Source organism: Lichenostomus cassidix, chromosome 26 (assembly GCF_008360975.1).
Source record: "Lichenostomus cassidix isolate B80296 chromosome 26, HeHo_3.0, whole genome shotgun sequence".
Classification (NCBI taxonomy): Eukaryota; Metazoa; Chordata; class Aves; order Passeriformes; family Meliphagidae; genus Lichenostomus; species Lichenostomus cassidix.
In genome coordinates this window covers 4352054-4371280 of record NC_139506.1, presented here as the reverse complement: position 1 = coordinate 4371280, position 19227 = coordinate 4352054, and the positions used below count along the sequence as shown (strand labels likewise).

The 19227-nt window shown below is 54.7% G+C and overlaps 1 protein-coding gene across 2 annotated transcripts; it reads left to right on the top strand.

Annotated features, from left to right (window-relative positions):
• Positions 1-367: 367 nt before the first annotated feature.
• Positions 368-17916, top strand: LRRN2 (leucine rich repeat neuronal 2). Of its 2 annotated transcripts, none has more exons than XM_085083098.1 (2): positions 368-617; positions 15335-17916. In XM_085083098.1, exon 2 carries the CDS (start codon positions 15582-15584, stop codon positions 17610-17612), a length of 2031 nt encoding a protein of 676 aa, XP_084939224.1. In that variant the 5' UTR covers positions 368-617; positions 15335-15581; the 3' UTR covers positions 17613-17916. The 2 variants fall into 2 exon arrangements, with proteins under 2 accessions (XP_084939224.1, XP_084939225.1); XM_085083099.1 differs by lacking the exon at positions 368-617 and adding an exon at positions 1138-1835.
• Positions 17917-19227: the final 1311 nt, after the last annotated feature.

Genomic DNA, 19227 nt, shown 5'->3' with positions numbered 1-19227 from the left:
CAAGAAAACCCGGTGGGCAGGAGGGGATTTGGACCACCCCGAGGGGTGACCCCAACCCTCCGGAAGGGCAGCAGAGATGCGCTGCGGTCGCTCAGCATTCCCTGGAGCTTTCCCAATCCCTCGGGAACATTCCCTGGAGCTTTCCCAATCCCTCGGGAACATTCCCGGGAGCTTTTCCCTCCCTCGGGAGCATCCCCGGGAGGTTTTCCCTCCCTCGGGAGCATCCCCGGGGAGCTGCCGGAGCCGCAGGGGTTAAGGCGCTGCCGGCAGCAGCCGCTCGGGTGGGCGGCACGTCGTGGCGCCGAGGCTGGAGCGAGGGGGAGGAGGATCGGGGAAGGGAGGAGGAGGAGGAGGAGGAGGAGGAGGAGGGGAGGAAGAGCTCGCAGGCAGCTCGGGCTGCGCGGCTGCGAAGGCGAGCGGAGGGTGAAGAGCTCTCCCCGCCGCCTCCCGAGGGTCAGCGCGGCCGGAGGCTCCTGCTGGCCTTGTCGCCGCCCTGAGGGACAAGGAGAGATTCCACCCCAGGCGGTGACAGCTCGGCAGCCAGCCGGCCCTTTGTCTGCCAGATGTGCGGGCAGCTGTGGCGGTGACAGCGGCGCGGGGACGGGGACAATCCCGGGGTGAGTTGGGGGCCGTTTGGGGTTCGGCGGTGCTTAATTCCGGGGTGGATTTGGGGGAAATCCTGCGCTCTGCAGCAGCGCCGAGCCGGTTTGTTTGGGGTTGGGTTGGTTTTTTTCCCCTTCCAGAGCTTCGCTTTCCCTGCTAAACGGTGGGTTTGGGGAGGAATGGGGGAAAAAAGGTGGGAAAAAAAAATCGGGAATGGGCAGAGAGCCGGGAAGGGTGCGGGAGGCAGGCAGGGATGGAGCTGCATTCCCGATCCTGGAAACTCCGCTGGGATCGAGAGGATTCTCATCCCGATGGGGATGGAATGGGGATGGGAATGGGGATGGGAATAGGAATGGGAATGGGATGGGAACGGGAATAGGAACGGGAATGAGGATGGGAATGAGAATGGGAATGGGAATGGGAACGGGAATGGGAATGGGAATGAGAATGGGAACGGGAATGGGAATGGGGATGGGAAAGGGGATGGAGATGGGAATGGGATTAGGAATGGGGATGGAAATGAGGGTGAGGGAGGCCGAGGCGGCGGGATGCGCTGGGGCTGAGCCGCCGGCGGGGCTGCGATCCAGGCAGGATGCGATCCAGGCGCTTCCCGGCCATTAACCCCTCGGTTCCCGAGCGCAAATGTGACAGGAGGGAGGCGGAAAAGCGGCTGTTGAATCAAATAAACACGGCGGCGCTCCGCGCTCCTGCCCTGCCCTCCCTCACCTTCCGCCGCCGCGGGGAGGGGACAGCCCGCCGGGAGTGGGGGCGGACAGGCGGAGGTGATGGCAGAGGACACTCGGGAGCGGCCGCGGTGTCATTTTGGTGTCGTTTCGCCCATTTCCGTGCCCGTTCCGTGTTTACCTCCCCCTCCCCGGCGCTGCCCCTCCCCGCCGCGGCGCCGCCCGCAGTGCCCGAGCGCCGTGCCAGCAGCCAGCCCTGCCCGGGCCGAGCCGAGCCGAGCCGAGCCGTGCCACCGGGAGAGCCCCGGGAGCATCCCGGCAAGGGCTCGGGGCTGCCAGCGACCTGCTCGCCCATCCCGGTGCTCGCCCACCTCCCCCGGCTCGAGGCAGAGCCTGAAAAAAGGGGGTTGGAGGCGCCCAGGAGCAGCGGCTGGAGGGGCAGGGATTGTCCCAGGCTGGTGTGACACCCAGCGGGTGGCAGGGAGTGTTCAGGGCCGGGAAAAGGCCTCGGAGCGGCGCTGGCAGGGAGGGTTTGGCCGGGAGGTGCAGGTGGGTGCTGCCGTCACTTTTTGGGGGGAAAAGGATGGCCGGGATCGGCCTGGATCCGCCAGGGCTGGGAGCTCGGGAGCCACCTGTGTCCCCTCCGTGTCCCCTCTGTGTCCTCCCTGTGTCACCTCCGTGTCCTCCCTGTGTCACCACCGTGTCCCCTCCGTGTCCCCAGCTCGGATGCCGCCCTGGCGCCCAGCCAGGACCCAGCCCTGCCTGCCCCGATCCTGCAGCCCGGCTGCTGCCGGAGCGCCTGGAAAAGCTGCCAAGGGAATATTCCATCCCTGCCCTCCTCACCCCGAGCCGCGCGGTGACGCCAGGTGCCTCAGGGCGACATTCCCGGCCTCGGGGATTGTCCTGGGGTGTCCCTCGGGGATGTGGGGTGGCATCTCCCAGCTCCGTGGGGTTGTAGGATTTTGATCCTGATCCGCCGAGGCTTTTCCCGGTGTTCGCGGCTCTCCATTTCCTGTGTCTCCGCCTTGCTGGGGCTGTTTTGTCACCTCGGTGTCACCTCTGGAGGTGGCAGGGCAGGGCAGGGCTCAGCGTCGGCCATTCCCAGCCCTTTCCTTTGGCTGCTCGGGGTCAATCCTTGGGAATTCCAGGGAATTCTTTCCTCCTCCGCGGTGGAAAACAGGGAGCTGAGCTGTGCCAACACCCCCGGCAGAGCCGGCAGGATCCCTCTGGAAAAGGGTCAGGAATTCTGTAGGATCTCCCTGGAAAAGGGTCAGAAATTCTGTAGGATCCCTCCGGAAAAGGGCTGGGAATTCTGGAGGATCCCTCTGGAAAACGGTTGGGAATTCTGTAGGATTCGTCTGGAAAAGGGTCAGAAATTCTGTAGGATCCCTCTGGAAAAGGGTCAGAAATTCTGTGGGATTCCTCTGGAAATGGGCTGGGAATTCTGGAGGATCTCTCTAGGAAAGGGCTGGGAATTCTGGAGGATCCCTCTGGGAATTCTGCGGGAACCCAACCTCATCCCACCTCAGCAGGGCTGGGGAGCAGCAGGAATTCTCTCTTCCCAAAGCTCCGGGAATTGAGCTGGAATTGCCTTCCCAAGGGTTCGAAGGAGCTGTTCCCATTCCCTTGGAATCTCCCATTCCCATGGAAATTCCCATTCCCATGGAAATTCCCATTCCTACGGAATCTCCCATTCCCATGGAAATTCCAATTCCCATGGAAATTCCCATTCCCACAGAATCTCCCATTCCCACAGAATCTCCCATTCCCATGGAAATTCCCATTCCCATGGAAATTCCCATTCCCACAGAATCTCCCATTCCCAAGGAATCTCCCATTCCCATGGAAATTCCCATTCCCACAGAATCTCCCATTCCCATGGAAATTCCCATTCCCACGGAATCTCCCATTCCCACGGAATTTCCCATTCCCATGGAAATTCCCATTCCCAAGGCGACCACCCTCACCTCCTTCTCCCTCTGGCTCATCCCTGCTCCTCATTTCATCCGGAAAAATCCCATTTCCCTGCCATTTAGGGACGCAATCCCAAATTTCCTGGATTGCTAGGGCAGGGATGCTGGGAAGGTCCATGGGGAAAGCTGGGAATGTCACCTGCCCTGGTGACGTGAGGGAGAATTCCCGCTGGGTTTTTTTCCCAATTTTTTTCCCCAATTCCAGAGTTCCTGGCCCTGGAATGAGGGTTAGGATCCCGGCAGGCACCGGTGACTTCGGTTTTATGGGATTTTTTCCCGGGAAAAATGCCCTCCAGGCGCTCCGGAGCTCCGGAAGGAGAATTCCAACCCCAGCCGCTGCTTCCCGGGATAATCAGGAAAACGGGATGAGCTGATAACTCATCCAGAAATGTCCCTGTGGATAAAACCCTGAACTTTTGGGGGTTTTGGAGCGCAAATTTGGGATTTTGGGGTGGAAATTTGGGATTTTGGGGTGGAAATTTGGCATTTTGGGGTGGAAATTTGGCATTTTGGGGTGGAAATTTGGGATTTTGGGGGATCCCATTTATCCTCCTGGATAAACCGGATCACTTCCAGCATCCCTTTTTCCAACACCAAGGAATTCCAGCATTCCAGGACATCCATCTGATGATGGAATGCTCAGGAAAAAGCTGCTCCAGCAGCTGGATTTTAGGATTTTTTGGGAATATCTCTCTTGTCATCCCCTCTCCATCCAGCTGGGAGTTCCTGGACATCATTCCCATGGAAAATTCCCAGATTTCCAGCCGGAATAGGGGCTGGAAAACCCCCTCGGCTCCCCCTGTGAACGCTGGCAGCTGGAGCTGTTTGCAAACAGTCGGGAAAAAAAGCAGGAATTATGTGGCGGCTGGGTTTGGAGAGCGATCCGGAACGACAAACAAACGTGGGGAAAATTGGGATTCGTTCCCAGGCGATTCACAAAGGGCTTAATTGGGAGTGAAGTCTGGGGTTGCTTTGCACCCAAACTCCATCCATGAATGATTTGGGATGAATTATTTGGGATTAATTATTTGGGATTAATTATTTGGGATGGATTTTTCGGGATAAATTATTTGGGATGGATTTTTTGGGATGAATTTTTTGGGATGAATTATTCGGGATGAATTTTTTGGGATGAATTTTTTGGGATAAATTATTTGGGATGAATTATTTGGGATGAATTATTCGGGATGAATTTTTTGGGATGAATTTTTTGGGATGAATTTTTCGGGATGAATTTTTTGGGATGAATTATTCGGGATTAATTTTTTGGGATGAATTATTCGGGATGAATTTTTCTGGATAAATTATTTGGGATGAATTATTCGGGATGGATTTTCCGGATGAATTTTTCGGGATGAATTTTTCGGGATGAATTATTTACCGGCTCAACCAGGTTTTCCCTCCATTTTTCCTGATCCTCTCCAGGCTCTGCAGCCTCTCCCAACCTCCCTTACAAACCCATTTTTCCATGGAATTTAGAACCCAAAATAATAATAATAAATCACTCCCAGATGGAATTTGAGGGTCAGGGTTTTGTCCTTCCCGCTGGTGAAAAATGAGATTTTTCCAGGTTTAAGCTGGGAAAAAAAAAGAAAAAAAAATTCGGGAAGAGAGAGGTTTTAATAAGGCTCGTTTGGAATTTAAAAGGCTTCATCAGTGAGGAATTTGTAATCAGCAGGAAAAAAAGGGTTTTGCATCTTAACCAGCTTTTCCCAAAGGATGAGAGGAGAATTCAGATCTTTGGTTTAGGGGGAAAAAAAAAGAGCTTTGCTCTTCCCTGTCCTGATTCCCGGCAGGAGCGTTGGGAATAAAGCGGGAAAAGGATGAAAAATGTGAATTTTGGCTGCTTGGAAAGGGGAAAAAAACCCCAAAAATGGGTTTTTTCCTTATTTATGATCCATGAAAAACGATCCGGTTTGGTCTGAGCTGGGAGAAGCTTTTCCATCCTCTGCTCGTCGCCTTTTCCAGAGGATGATCCTTCAATTCCAGGGAATATTTTGGGTCCTCAAACCATCCTTTGACTCCTCATCAAAGCCTCTCCCTTCCCTTGAAATCCCAAAAAAATAAATTAAAAAGAAAAAAAAAGGGGAGAGGAGGCTTTGATCCCGACTTGCAAATTGCTGCGGAGGTTTTTCCCGGGAAGGCTTTGATTCCCATGGAAAATTCTGATTTTCGCTCCCATTTCCTGAGTCACTTCTCCCAACTCCCACTCGCTGCTCCCACCCTGGGTTGTCCCAAACCCTGGGACATTCCCGAATTCCCGGTTTTCTGCGGGATTTATCCCTTTATCCGCGCCCAGGGTCGGGATTGGGGTCAATCCTTTGGAATTTTGGGGCTGGAATTCCCCGCCGAGCTTCCCTTTCCATGGAATTCTTGTTAAATAGGATAAAAAAATGGGATTTCAGGGATGTTTTCCAGCTGTTTTTATGGTTCTTTGAGAATTCCTTGGCTCTGTTTTTCCCGGTTGAATTTTCTTGGGAAATTCCTTCCCTCAGCAGGGTTGTCCTCGCTTGGATTTTCCCGATTTTCCCGATTTTCCCGGTTTTCCGCAGGCTTTGGGGTTGTTTCCATCCCAAACCATCCCAAACCATCCCTCCGGAATTTCTGCTCCGAGGCTGGCAGCAGGAATTCGGGATCTGCCTTTGCCTTTGGGTGGGATTTGTTAGGGAATGGGAAATCTCCGGGATATTTCTGGGATTTTTCTGGGATATTTCTGGGATATTTCTGGGATTTTTCTGGGATTTTTCTGGGATTTTTCTGGGATATTTCTGGGATATCTCTGGGATATTTCTGGGATGTATCTGGGATATCTTCGGGATATCTCTGGGATATCTCTAGGATTTTTCTGGGACATTTCTGGGATATTTCTGGGATATCTCTGGGATATTTCTAGGATATCTCGGGGATATCTCCGGGATTTTTTCTGGGATATTTTTGGGATATCTCTGGGATATTTCTGGGATTTTTTCTGGGATATCTCTAGGATATCTCTGGGATATCTCCGGGATATCTCTAGGGTATTTCTGGGACATATCTGGGATATCTGTGGGTTACTTCTGGGATATCTCTGGGATATTTCTAGGATATTTCTGAGACATTTCTGGGATATCTCCGGGATTTTTTCTGGGATATTTTTGGGATATCTCTGGGATATTTCTGGGATATCTCTGGGATATTTCTGGGATTTTTCTGGGATATCTCTGGGATATTTCTGGGGATATTTCCAGGATATTTTGGGCATATTTCTGGAATATTTTTGGGATATCTCTGAGATATCTCTGGGACATATCTGGGATATCTCTGGGTTACTTCTGGGATATCTCTGGGATATTTCTAGGATATTTCTGGGATATCTCTGAGATATCTTTAGGATATTTCTGGGACATTTCTGGGATATCTCCGGGATTTTTTCTGGGATATTTTTGGGATATCTCTGGGATATTTCTTGGATTTTTTCTGGGATATTTCTAGGATATCTCTGGGATATCTCTAGGATATTTCCGGGATATTTCTGGGATATTTTTGGGATATTTCCAGGATGTCTCCAGTCTCACGGAGAAGCCACTCCCAGCGTTTGCCATCCCATTCCTGGTCCATGGAATTCCATTCCCAGCCCGTGGGAACAGGGATGAGCTTTTCCCGCTGCGTTTTCCAGGTTTTTCTGTTTCCTCTCACAGAACCTCTGGAAACTGCGGGATTTTCCCGTGGGAATGAGGGGGATGAGCAGCCGGGATGCACCTTGGATCCCCAAAAATTTCCCTCCTCATCCAGCTCCAAACCTTTGCCTCACCCCAGTTTTTCTCCCACGGATTAATTCCCTTTCCCCTCCTCTCCCGGCGGCCAGCGGGATGATTTTATTCCCAACAAACCAGAGGTGGATTTTGCCAGGAATCATCTCCATCCCTCACCCTGGGGAGGTTTTTCCATCACTTCCCACTCCGCTGGGTGCAAAATCCACATCCCGCTGGAAAATCCCTGAGACCCGGCGAGGAGCTCATCCATCCCCCCCAAAAAAAATCCCATAAAAAACCCCAAATCCCATCCTCCCCAGCTCCCCGGCGCTTCCAGAGGGATTCGCTTCCATCCCCCGGATCCGCTCGGTGCCCGGGGAGGGGTGAGGCAGCCAAAATCCTGCCTGGCAGTTGCCATGGCAACCGTACGTTTTCCTGATGATTCCTAATGACTCCTTGGCATTCGCGCCAATCCAGGGGGGTTTTTTTTGGGGATGCTGGAGGTTGTTTCTCTCCCTTCCCGGGTTTGGATCTGCTGGATCTGCTTTTTGCAGTGGGAAAAGCCTGGATTTGCTCTTTTCCTTGTTTTTTGGGTTTTTTTTACTGCTGGATATTCCCTTCTGTTTGCCCTGTCCTGCAGCCAGCGATTCCAGAGGTGGGATTGGTCAGGAATTGGGAGCTGGGACACTTCTGGCTGTCCCCTCGTGTCCCCTCGTGTCCCTGTGGCAATTCCAGACCATCCAGGTGGGATCCATGGGGCTTTCCAGCCATGGATCCACAGGGCAGCATCAGCTCTGCCAGGAGGATCCCAGATCCTGCTGGGATGTCACTCCATGGTGTCCCCAAGCCCTCGGGGGCTGTTTGGTCACTCCAGCCCTTGACGGCATTCCATCTCTGGGATGCTCCAGGGAAAAACAGGGAGAGGTTTTCCTGGATTGGGAAAACTCTGATCCCGCAGGTGCCACCCTGAGTTTTCCCCCTCTGGAATTCAGCGGGAGCAGTTTTGGGGATCTCCCCTCTCTCCAGCCCTCATCCCAGCGCCCATTCCCGACTCTGGAATCCCCTGGAATTCCCTCCCGGCTCCCTTTCCTCCCGGAGGAGCAGCTCCATCCATGGATGGAGACACAAATCAGCCCAAAGCGGGAAGATTCCGTGCGACATTCCCGGTTCTCCAGCCTCTTCCCCTGCGGCATTCCCGCCTGCCGAGCCGCAGGAATGTTGTTTCCAACCGCGGGAACCTCTGGAGAAACACCAGGAGAGATCCCGGGATGGGTTGGGTTTTAATCACACCCTGGAATTCATTCCCGGCTTTTCCAGCTTTAATAACCTGAATTTCCCCTCCCGGCCCTCCCTGGCTGGGGGAGTTTAAAGAGTCTGGATTGATCCCTCTGGAGGGAATTCCACATATTTCTTCCCAAAATATCCCGAGGGCAGTGCTTGGAGCAGCCAATGGCCATTCCCAGCCTCTGGATTGGGAGGTTTTCCACCCAATCCAGCATCCTGGAATGCTGGGAGCCACAATTTCCAGTGTCCCACTGGGAATGGACTGGTTTGGATGTTCTCCCGAAGCCTCTCTGTCCTTCAGATCCAATCTGAGCTCGGAATCACGGCAAATTTATGGAAAACCACGCGGATGTGGAGCTCCGACCCTTTGACTTTGCCCGGAGCATTCCCAATCCCATCGCGCTGCCCTCGGCCTTGGCCTGGGAAGGGGAAGGGGGAGGATCGGAGGGGGAGCTGCTCCGCAAATGAGGCGGCGTTAATGATTGGTTAATTAATTAATTATGGATCATTCCCGCCGGGAAGCTGATCCGCTGGGAAGGTCATTGGGAATGATGCAGCAGCAGAGCAGCAGCAGCAGCGTCCCTTGAGTGTCCTGGAGATCCCTGTGCTCCTTTAGGGAATGGGATATTGGGATATTGGGATATTGGGATATTGGGGTATTGGGATATTGGGATATTGGGATATTGGGATAGTGGGATGGGATAATGGGATATTGGGATATTGGGATATTGGGATATTGGGATATTGGGATGGGAATACCAGGATGGGAATACTGGGATGGGAAAATGGTCAGGAAATGAAAGTGCCGGGAAGGGTTAGGGGAGTTGGGGAGGATGGAATTTGGAATTTTTGATGGGATTTGGCGGGCTGAGCTCCTCGCTGGGCTGCCAGAGAGGGATTTTCCAATGGGATGTGGATTCTGCACCCACCGGAGGGAGAGGAGATGGAAAAATCATCTGGGATGGGATGGGATGGAATCCTGGGATGGGATATTGGGATGGGATATTGGGATGGGATGGGATGGGGTAGTGGGATACTGGGATATTGGGATATTGGGATGGCATACTGGGATGGGATATTGGGATGAGATATTGGGATGGAGACCCTCGTGTCTCCAGCAGTCAGGAGCAGCAGGGAAATGGACAATTCCATGTGGGAATTCTCCTCCCTGGGGGAGCCTCGGCTCCGCTCGTCTGTCTGATCAGAGCAGGGAGAGATAACAGGAAGCGATCCCAGCATCCCTCCTCATTCCCAGCTCCTCCGCGGGACTGACTCGGTTTTCCCAAAGGATTCAGCATCCGGAGCTCTCCAAACCCTTCCCAAGGGGCTCAGGGTGGAGGAATCCTTGAAACAAACACCTCGTCCCGAGCGCTGCGGGCTTTTCCCCTTCACCCCAGCCGGGCCGGTGCTCTTTCCCTGCATCCCCGGGGGAGAGATCCAGCAGGGAAACCCCCTGGATCTCTCTTTCCACCTCCTGAAAACCGGGATCAGCCTTTCCCGTGCCTTCCCAGCGCCGCCGGGCTCAGCCGCTCGGGGTTTGACGAGTGCCTGCTGCTGTCATGTTGGCGAAGCTCAACAGGAGCGATCCCAGCCCCTGGCAGCTGCTGTGCTTCCTGGTCCATGTCCTCCCTTCCTGATCCATGTCCTCCCTTCCTGGTCCATGTCCTCCCTTCCCGATCCATGCCCGAGGCCTCCCCAGGGCTGAGGGAGTGGCAGGAGGTGGTTCTGGGTCACAGAGTCCTGTGGGAAAAGGAAAAGGGGGAAAAGGAGCTGCAGGAATGGTTTTGGGTGGATGTGCCTGGCTGGGGGGGTCCAGCTGGGGTCTGGCTGGTCCGGCTCTGCTCACCTGGCTCTGCTCACCTATCTCTGCTCACCTGGCTCTGCTCGCCTGGCTCTGCTCACCTGCCCTGCTCTCCTGGCTCTGCTCACCTGGCTCTGCTCACCTGCCCTGCTCACCTATCTCTGCTCACCTGGCTCTGCTCACCTGGCTCTGCTCACCTGCCCTGCTCTCCTGGCTCTGCTCACCTATCTCTGCTCACCTGGCTCTGCTCACCTATCTCTGCTCACCTGGCCTGCTCACCTGGCCGTACACTCCAGCCTGGAGTGACAGCGTTAGGGACATCGAGATGAGCCATCCCTCGTTCCGCGGTGACACCAGGAATCTCCCGGCTAAACCTGGGGATGGAAAAGGGATGGAGAGTGGCTGGCAGAGCGATGTTTTCCCAAGGGAAAGACCACCCCAGCCCAGGCTGTGCAGCCCCCCAGGCCGGGGGTCCCTGGCAGGAGCCGCAGGTCTCAATTCCCGCTGCGATCTGTCACCTTCCCCTCGCCGGCAGCTATAAATACACGCCAGCGCTCCCAGCGCCTTCCCCAGCGCCCTGCGGAGGAACAGCGCGGAGGATGCTCGAGGGGGAGGTTTGATGGATGAGAGCTGCGCCTGGCGCCGCAGCGGGATGGAGACCCTCTGGGGTGGCAGGGGGTGACAGGGGTGTCACCGTGCGGGGGGAGGGCGGTGGAGACCCCCAGGGATGTGCAGATCCTTGGAGCAGGGTGGGCTCGGATTTATCCCTGATTATCTTTTATCCCTGATTCTCTTTTATCTGGAATCCCAGCGATTCCAGATGTGGGATTGGTCAGGAATTGGGAGCTGGGACATCTCTGGCTGTCCTCTGCTTGTCCCCTCGTGTCCCTGTGGCAATTCCAGAGGCATCCAGGTGGGATCCATGGGGCTTTCCAGCCATGGATCCACAGGGCAGGATCAGCTCTGCCAGGAGGATCCCAGATCCTGCTGGGATGTCACTCCATGGTGTCCCCAAGCCGTCGGGAGCTGTTTGGTCACTCCAGCCCTTTACGGCATTCCATCCCTGGGATGCTCCAGAGAAAAACAGGGAGAGGCTTCCTAGGATTGGGAAAACTGAGATCCCACAGGAGCCATCCTGAGCTTTCCCCCACTGGAATTCTGTGGGAACAGCTCTGGCACTCTCCCCTCTCTCCCTGCCCTCATCCCAGCGCCCATTCCCGACGGGATTTAACACATTCCGGGCGCTAAACCTGGACAAAATTCCCAAAATTCCCACGGAATCACCGCCGGCTCCATCTCCGCTTTTCCAGCCGGGCTCTTGGCCTCCCCACCTGGGACTGAGAGCAATTAATTCCCGCAATCTGCCCGCCGATCGCCGCCGAGGAGAACAATTAGCAGGGCACAAATTGCAATTGTCATCTCGCTCCCGGTTTTAATTTGCCCTAATGAGGGCTGAGTGATTCCGGCGCGCTCCTCCTCCCCTCCCGGCCCCTCTGGCAGCCCGTTTTTCCCGGGATGCAGGGAAAAGCCGTGAATTCCAGCCGCTTTCCGAATTCCAGAGGCGATAAAAGTTGGATTTGAGGGCTGTCGGTGCATCCTGCTTTGGCACTTCACCCCAAATAACGCTCGGTTTGCATCCCCTTCCCGATTTTCTGCTCCTCGTGCATCCTGAGCCATCCTGGGATTCTCACATTCCCGATGGATCCACATTCTCACGGAATTCCCTTTCTCTGGAATGCTTCGTTTAGGTTGAGGATGGTGCTGGTTGGGTGTCGAGTACCGAGCGAGTCTCCGGCTGGAAGTGCGCGATTCCCGCGGGGATCGGGATGTGGGAAAACATCCCAAATTGGTGGAGCATCCGGAAGTTTTGGGGGGCTTGGAGATGGAGAAATTGGGATTTGTGATGGAGAAAGTGGGGTTTGTGCAGATGGTGAAACTGGGATTTGTGCAGGTGGAGAAATTGGGGTTTGTGCAGACAGAGAAATTGGGATTTTGATGGAGAAATTGGGATTTGTACAGATGGAGAAATTGGGATTTGTGATGGAGAAATTGGGATTTGTGCAAATGGAGAAATTGGGATTTGTCTTCACTCACCCCCTGCCCCAGCGCCTGTTTCCCCAAAAACTCCCATTTTCCTGTTTATCTTGGAAACCCGAGAGTTTAAAGGCTGTTCGAGGGATGGATGTGAAAGCAGATCCAGCAGATCCAAACCCGGGAAGGGAGAGAAACAACCTCCAGCATCCCTTCCCTCCCCAACCAACCCTTCCTGACCCAAACCAACCCTTCCCGACCCCAAACCATCCCTCCCCGAGGCTGGAAGCAGCAGGATGGGAACACCAAGCTGTTTTTCCAGCTCTCCTGATTAAATCCCAGCCGGGCAGAGGCAGAGAAGCTCCCGATAAGAAGCAGGCGCTGCTGCCCCCGGGCTGCCGAGCCTGAGCCGCTCCCGGCTGCGTTTTTATCTCCTGGCTGCCTCCCAGACCAGCGGGAATTACGTTATCGGCCTCCCTGCCAGGCTCGGGGAAAATAAAAAACATCCCTGAGCACAAAACAAGGATTAAGGGAGGCTGGGAAAGGAGGTGGAGCAGCATCGGTGGGTTTGGAGAGATTTGGGAGCTCCTGGGTGATCCAAACGCTGTCCAGCCTGGCCTTGGACAATTCCAGGGATGGGAGAATCCCTGCCAGGGCCTTTTCGCTTTCCCAGGGAAGGATTTGTTCCCAAAATCCCATCTAAACCTGCCCTGCTTCCAGGAAAAGCGGCCTGGTGAAAGCAACAAGGGAATATTTCCAAAGCTGCTTTTCCCGAGGATAAATCCCGGCAGGGACTTTGCCAGATGTTCCCCGGGTTGGGGAAATATTTATTTAGGGAATGGCATCCCGAAATGCCGCTGGGGACAGCACGGGGTGGGACACGCGTGGGGACACTGCTGTCACCCTCGGGGGGCTGCTGGATTTCGGGGGGAGTGAAGCGGCTGGAAAAGTAGGGTGGGAATGCCGGGAAAACCCTCCCATCCCAGGAAAATCCTCCCATCCCGGAAAAATCCTTCCTTCCCAGGAAAACCCTCCCATCCCTGGAAAATCCTCCCATCCCAGAACACCCACCCCTCCAAACCCCGATCCCCAAAGCGCTGAAAACCCCCCGGAATGCAACAAAACGCCTCAAAAAGAGCTCAAGTTTCTCCCCTCGCCAGCTGCCGGGTGAAGCCATGGGCGGTGGAGCTCCAATCCCGGAGCTCCAGGACCTGGGGGTTGCCATGGAGCTCCGGCTGTGCCCGGGAATGCAGATGAGGAGGGGACGCTGGTTGCCACCGTTACCGGGGACATCCTCGGGCCCTTTATTCCCGGTTTGTTTTCCCCGCCGAGGTTGGGAAAATTCGGGAAAAGCGGCGGATTTCGCATTCCGGGGATTCGGTGGGGTTTGGGGGGAGTTGGGAGGTGCTGGGGGGTCCTGGATTTTCCTGGGATTTTGGGATATCGGGAAGGAATTGCTCTCTCGGTGAAGGTGAAGAGGGGGTGGGATGGAATTCCAAGAGAATTCCCGGAGGGTGGTGGATTGGGAGAAGCTGCAGAAGCTGGGAAAGCTGGAAAAGTTGGGAAACATGGGAAAGATGGAGAAGATGGAAAAGCTGCAGAAGATGGGAAAGATGGAGAAGCTGGAGAAGATGGGAAAGACGGAGAAGATGGAAAAGCTGGAAAAGCTGGAGAATATGGGAAAGATGGAGAAGTTGGAGAAATTGGAAAAGCTGGAGAAGTTTGAGAAGGTTGGGAAGCTGGAGAAGGTTGGGAAGCTGGGAAAGATGGAGAAGATAAGAGAATCCAGAGAATATGGAGGAACTGGAAAAGATGGAAAAGCTCTCCCAGTTTGTTCCTTTCCATTTGAAACCGTGAATTTTAGTCCCAAATTTTCCCAAAATCCAGCATTTCTCCACCAGCTCTGACCCCGCCAGTCACACAAACACCTGGATTATCCAGGAATATCCAGGATTTTTCTCAGCCATCCCTGCTGCAACACTGATCTGCGCTGGGAAAAATGGGATAAAATCCACTTAAGGACAAAAACCAGCAGAGCTGGGGGATATTTCCCTGGAAAACAACGGTTGGATTTCCCAGTTTTGCTCCACAGCCTGAAGAAAATAACTAAAAAACCCCAAATTCCTCTGTAATATTTTTTCTTAAACGAGAAAACATTCCGAGATATTTGAACTGCCGGAGAGTTTTTATAGACCCAAAACCATCGAAGCACTTAAAAGGAAAAGCTGAGTCCATCAGAAGGGAGTGGGAATCGATGGATCCATCCTTCCCTTTCATGCCGTTTCCCCGGGAGCTGCTGTAAAAGCTGAAAGCCTCGCAGCAGGAAAAGAGGGGAAAAAAAATCCAGGATCAATCCTGGAGGAGTTGATGCTGGAATAAACTCGGCTCGGGAGCACTTTCCCGGGAGAAAAGCAAACTTTGCTTTTGGCCATTCATTTATTTTTTCCTGCTGGGTGAGATGTTTTTGAGGGAGGAAAGGTTGGATTGGGGTCAGTGAGGGATAGGAGAGCTGGAGGAAATCAGGGAATAAAAATTTGGATGGATGGGGAGAGGGGCAGGAGGTGCCAGGGGGATCAAAGCCATCTCAGTTTTTCCCTAAACATTCCCAGTTTTTGGGGAATGTTTCTCCCCAAGGAATGACCCACTGGAGGGTTGAAAATGGGGCTGGAGCTCCTGGATGTGGGAATTCTGAGCTGGGAGGATAAAGGACAGGGAGCAGAGCCTGAAGGAAAATTATCCCTCTGGATAATTATTCCCAATACAGAATTATTCTGAATCTGCTCAGCCACAGATCTGGGGGCTGTCGGGGGTCCTGGGCAGATTCCACGGGATAAACCCACCCAGATCCTGTGGAACAGCAGGGCACAGAGCATGCCATGGATATAAAATGGAATAAATGGATTTTTTGGAGAGTCCTGGGCAGATTCCATGGGATAATTCCACCCAGCATTATCACCCTGCAGGGCACAGTTGAAGCCACGGATATAAAATGGATTAAGTTGATTTATTGGGTTATTTTGAGGGTCCTGGGTAGATTCCATGGGATAATCCCACCCAGATCCTGTCGAACAGGAGGACACAGAGAATGCCATGGATATAAAATGCAATAAATGGATTTTTCAGGATGTTTTGGGGGTCCTGGGGGTCCCACACTCAGCTTTTCCCCTCTCCACTCCATTCCTTGCTCCCCACAAACCCTCCCCTAACAAAATCTCCCTGTTTTCCCAGGAATGCCCTTGAGGAGGAGCCGGGAAGATGCAGCCGAGCTCGGGAACAACCCCTTTGAGGAGGAAGCAGCTTCCCCCCTCTCCCTGAGGCTGCCCCCGCTGCCATGATCCCACACCTCGGGGCTCCAGCCAGGCGCTGACACTCCCGGAGGCTCGCATGGAGCATCTCCCCCCTCGGGCACCGTGCCCACCTCACCACCCCCCTTCGGCCACCTCCGGACGCCCGCAGTGACCTCTCCCAGCCCAAAATGCGAGGCCTCCAGCCCAGCTGCCTGCTGCTGTGCGCGGTGGCCGCCAGCGCCGTGCCCACCGTGCCCTGGAGGGTGCCGTGCCCGCCGCGCTGCGTGTGCCAGGTCCGCCCGTGGTACACGCCGCGCTCCGCCTACCGGGAGGCGGCCACGGTGGATTGCAACGACCTCTTCATCACGGCCGTGCCGGCGGAGCTCCCCGAGGGCACCCAGACGCTGCTGCTGCAGAGCAACAACATCGCGCGGCTGGAGGAGGGCGAGCTGGGCTACCTGCGCAACCTCTCCGAGCTGGATTTGTCGCAGAACAGCTTCTCCCGCGTCGGGGATTTCGCGTTGGGGGAGATGCCGCAGCTGCTCAGCCTGCACCTGGAGGAGAATCAGCTGTCGGAGCTGCCCGACGGGAGTTTCCCGGGGTTGGGGAATCTGCAGGAGTTGTATTTGAACCACAACCGGCTCCGCAGCATCGCCCCCCGCGCCTTCGCCGGGCTGGGCAGCCTGCTGCGGCTGCACCTCAACTCCAACCTGCTGCGGACGCTGGACAGCCGCTGGTTCCAGGCGCTGCCCAGCCTGGAGATCCTCATGGTGGGCGGGAACAGGGTGGACGCCATCCTGGATATGAATTTCCGGCCGCTGGGCAACCTGCGGAGTTTGGTGCTGGCCGGGATGCACCTGCGGGAGATCTCGGATTTCGCCCTGGAGGGGCTGCGGAGCCTGGAGAGCCTCTCCTTCTACGACAACGAGCTGGCCGATGTCCCCAGGAGGGCGCTGCAGAGGGTGCCCGGCCTCAAATTCCTGGATCTGAACAAGAACCCGCTGCAGAGGGTGAAGCAGAGCGACTTCGCCGACATGCTGCACCTCAAGGAGCTCGGCCTCAACAACATGGACGAGCTGGTGTCCATCGACCGCCTGGCCCTCAGCAACCTGCCCGAGCTGACCAAGCTGGACGTCACCAACAACCCCAAGCTGTCCTTCATCCACCCCGAAGCCTTCCGGCGGCTGCCGCGCCTGGAGACGCTGATGCTCAACAACAACGCCCTGAGTGCCTTGCACCGCCGCACGCTGGAGTCGCTGCCGGGGCTGCAGGAGATCGGCATCCACGGGAACCCTCTGCGCTGCGACTGTGTCATCCGCTGGGTCAACGCCTCGCGCTCGGTGCGCTTCATCGAGCCGCAGTCCACGCTGTGCGCCGAGCCGCCCGAGCTGCAGCGGCGCACCGTGCGGGACGTGCCGTTCCGGGACATGACGGAGCAGTGCCTGCCGCTCATCGCCGCCCGCAGCTTCCCCGCGCGCCTGGACGCCGAACTGGGTGACAGCGTGGCTCTGCACTGCCGGGCGCTGGCCGAACCGGAACCGGAGATTTTCTGGGTGACGCCGGATGGGGTGAAGCTGCTGCCCGGTGTGGATGATCCCAAATTCACGGTGCACGCCGAGGGGACGCTGGAGATCCGCGGGGTGACGGCGGGTGACGCCGGGCTGTACACCTGCGTGGCTCACAACCTGCTGGGCGCCGACACCCGCAGCGTCCGAGTGTTGGTCAACCACTCCTTCCCGCTGGGCCCCGAGCGCCTGGAGCTGCTGGCCGTGGATGTCCAGCCGCACCACATCCTGCTGGCCTGGCAGCCTCGCCTCAACGCCGTCTCGTCCAACCTCACCTGGGCCAGCTCGGCGCTGGGCTCCCGGCCGGACGCGGCGAGGATCCCGTCGGGAACTCACGCCTTCAACATCACCCGCCTGCGCCCCGCCACCGAGTACTGGGCTTGTCTCCGCGTGGCCTTGGTGGCCTCGCCGGCCAGGGTGGCCTGTGTCGCCGCCAGGACGAAGGAAGCCACGCCGGGGCCGCTGTGGGGTCGCGGGACGCTGGGGACGGCGGTGCTGCTGGTCGTGCTGCTGCTGGTTGTCGGGCTGGCGGCTCGTTTGGGATCGGAGCGGGATGGGATCGGAGGGACAGGGATTGTGGTTTACCCCGTGCTGGCGCAGCCCCGCAGCAGAGTGCTGGCCGTGGAGGTGCAGGCTGCACCCCTGGATTGCTGAGAGGGGAGGATTTGGGGGGATTTGGGGTGGGTGGGGAGGGGGGAAGTGTTTTTTTACCAAAAAAAAATGATGGAAGTGCCGAAGCGGACGGCGGGAAAATGGGATTTTATGGATGTGAACTCAAGGATTTGGCCGTGGATCCCCAAAAAAGCCCGGGAGGGCCCCGAGAATGGGGTGAAGAGCCATAAAAACGATCAGATCACCCCAAAACTGTGTCCCCCCCGGACTCATGGGACACCCCAGAGGTGGCACTTTCCTCGCTGGACATTCTCTGCTTTGGAAATACAAAAAAAACCTTTAAAAACCCTAAAAAGCAAGAGGTTTTCCTTTGGGATCCATGCGGGGTTTGGGGTTCTTTGGGTGGATCCTGCAAGGAGGGAGAGCTCCTAGTGCCACCTAGTGACCTCTGTTCCCAAAAAAAAGCTGGAAAAGGGATAAAAATCCTCCTGGAATTGCCACAGGGAATGGGAAATGGGAAAGGGGAATGTCAGAGGTAATGGGATTGGGAATGAGCTGGAGAACAAGAGAGCAAATTCAGAGCCATTCCCAATGGATTTGGGAAGCTCCATGGGATTTATGACCTGAGAGCTGTGGATTAAAAAACTGGGATTTATTTCCTCACCTGGGAGCAAGAAAATCTTCACCCTGCTTACCTTAATAAAAAAAAAAACAAAAAACCCGGGAATAAAGTTATTTTTCTATATTTCAGGAAAACCAATCCCAAACAAACTCCACCATAAATATTTATTTTTATTATTTTTTATCTCACGGCTCCAAAGGCATTGCACAGGTCGGACTTTATGGAAAAAAAAAATCATTTCCCAAAAGTCACAGCTTTTCCCAAAGTTTCTGGTCTCGGTCGGATAAAGAATCCCAGAGAAAAAAAAGAATTGGAAAATTGAGACAAGTTCCAGGCTTGACTCCGAGGTGTTGCTCCCTGTTTGATTTCCATGGAAAAAGTGGATTTTGGAGAGGATCCTTGGTGGGATTTAAACCTTAATTCTCTTTGGTTTCGCTGGAAATTGGTGGAATTGGGGTTTGAGTGCAAGAAAGCTCTTTTTGGGGTTATTTTAGGGACAGAAAATCCTGATGACCATTCTGATCCTGCACCACAGAGCTCTGAAACTGGAATTGGAGTGCAAGAAGTTTCTTTTTGGGGTTATTTTTGGGGTAGAAAATCCAGATGACCATAAGAAACGTCTTTTTGGGGTTATTTTTGGGACAGGCAACCCAATTACCCCATAAAAATCCTGATGACCATCTTGATCTCCTTCCTGCACACACTGAGGTCATCAAGATTTTTATGGAATCGGGGTTTGAGTGCAATAAATCTTTTTTTGGGGTTAGTTTTGGGGCAGAAAATCCTGATGACAATCCTGATCCTGCACAGAGCTCTGAAATTGGAATTTGAGTGCAAAAAGCCTCTTTCTGGGGTTATTTTAGAGGCAGAAGATCCTGATGACCATCCTGATCTTCCTACACACAGCTCTGGATTTGGGGCTTGAGTGCAATAAATCTCTTTTCAGGGTTATTTTTGGGGCAGAAGATCCTGATGATCACAAGAAAACTTTCTGGGGTTATTTTCGGGGAAGAAAACCCCAATTACCCCATAAAA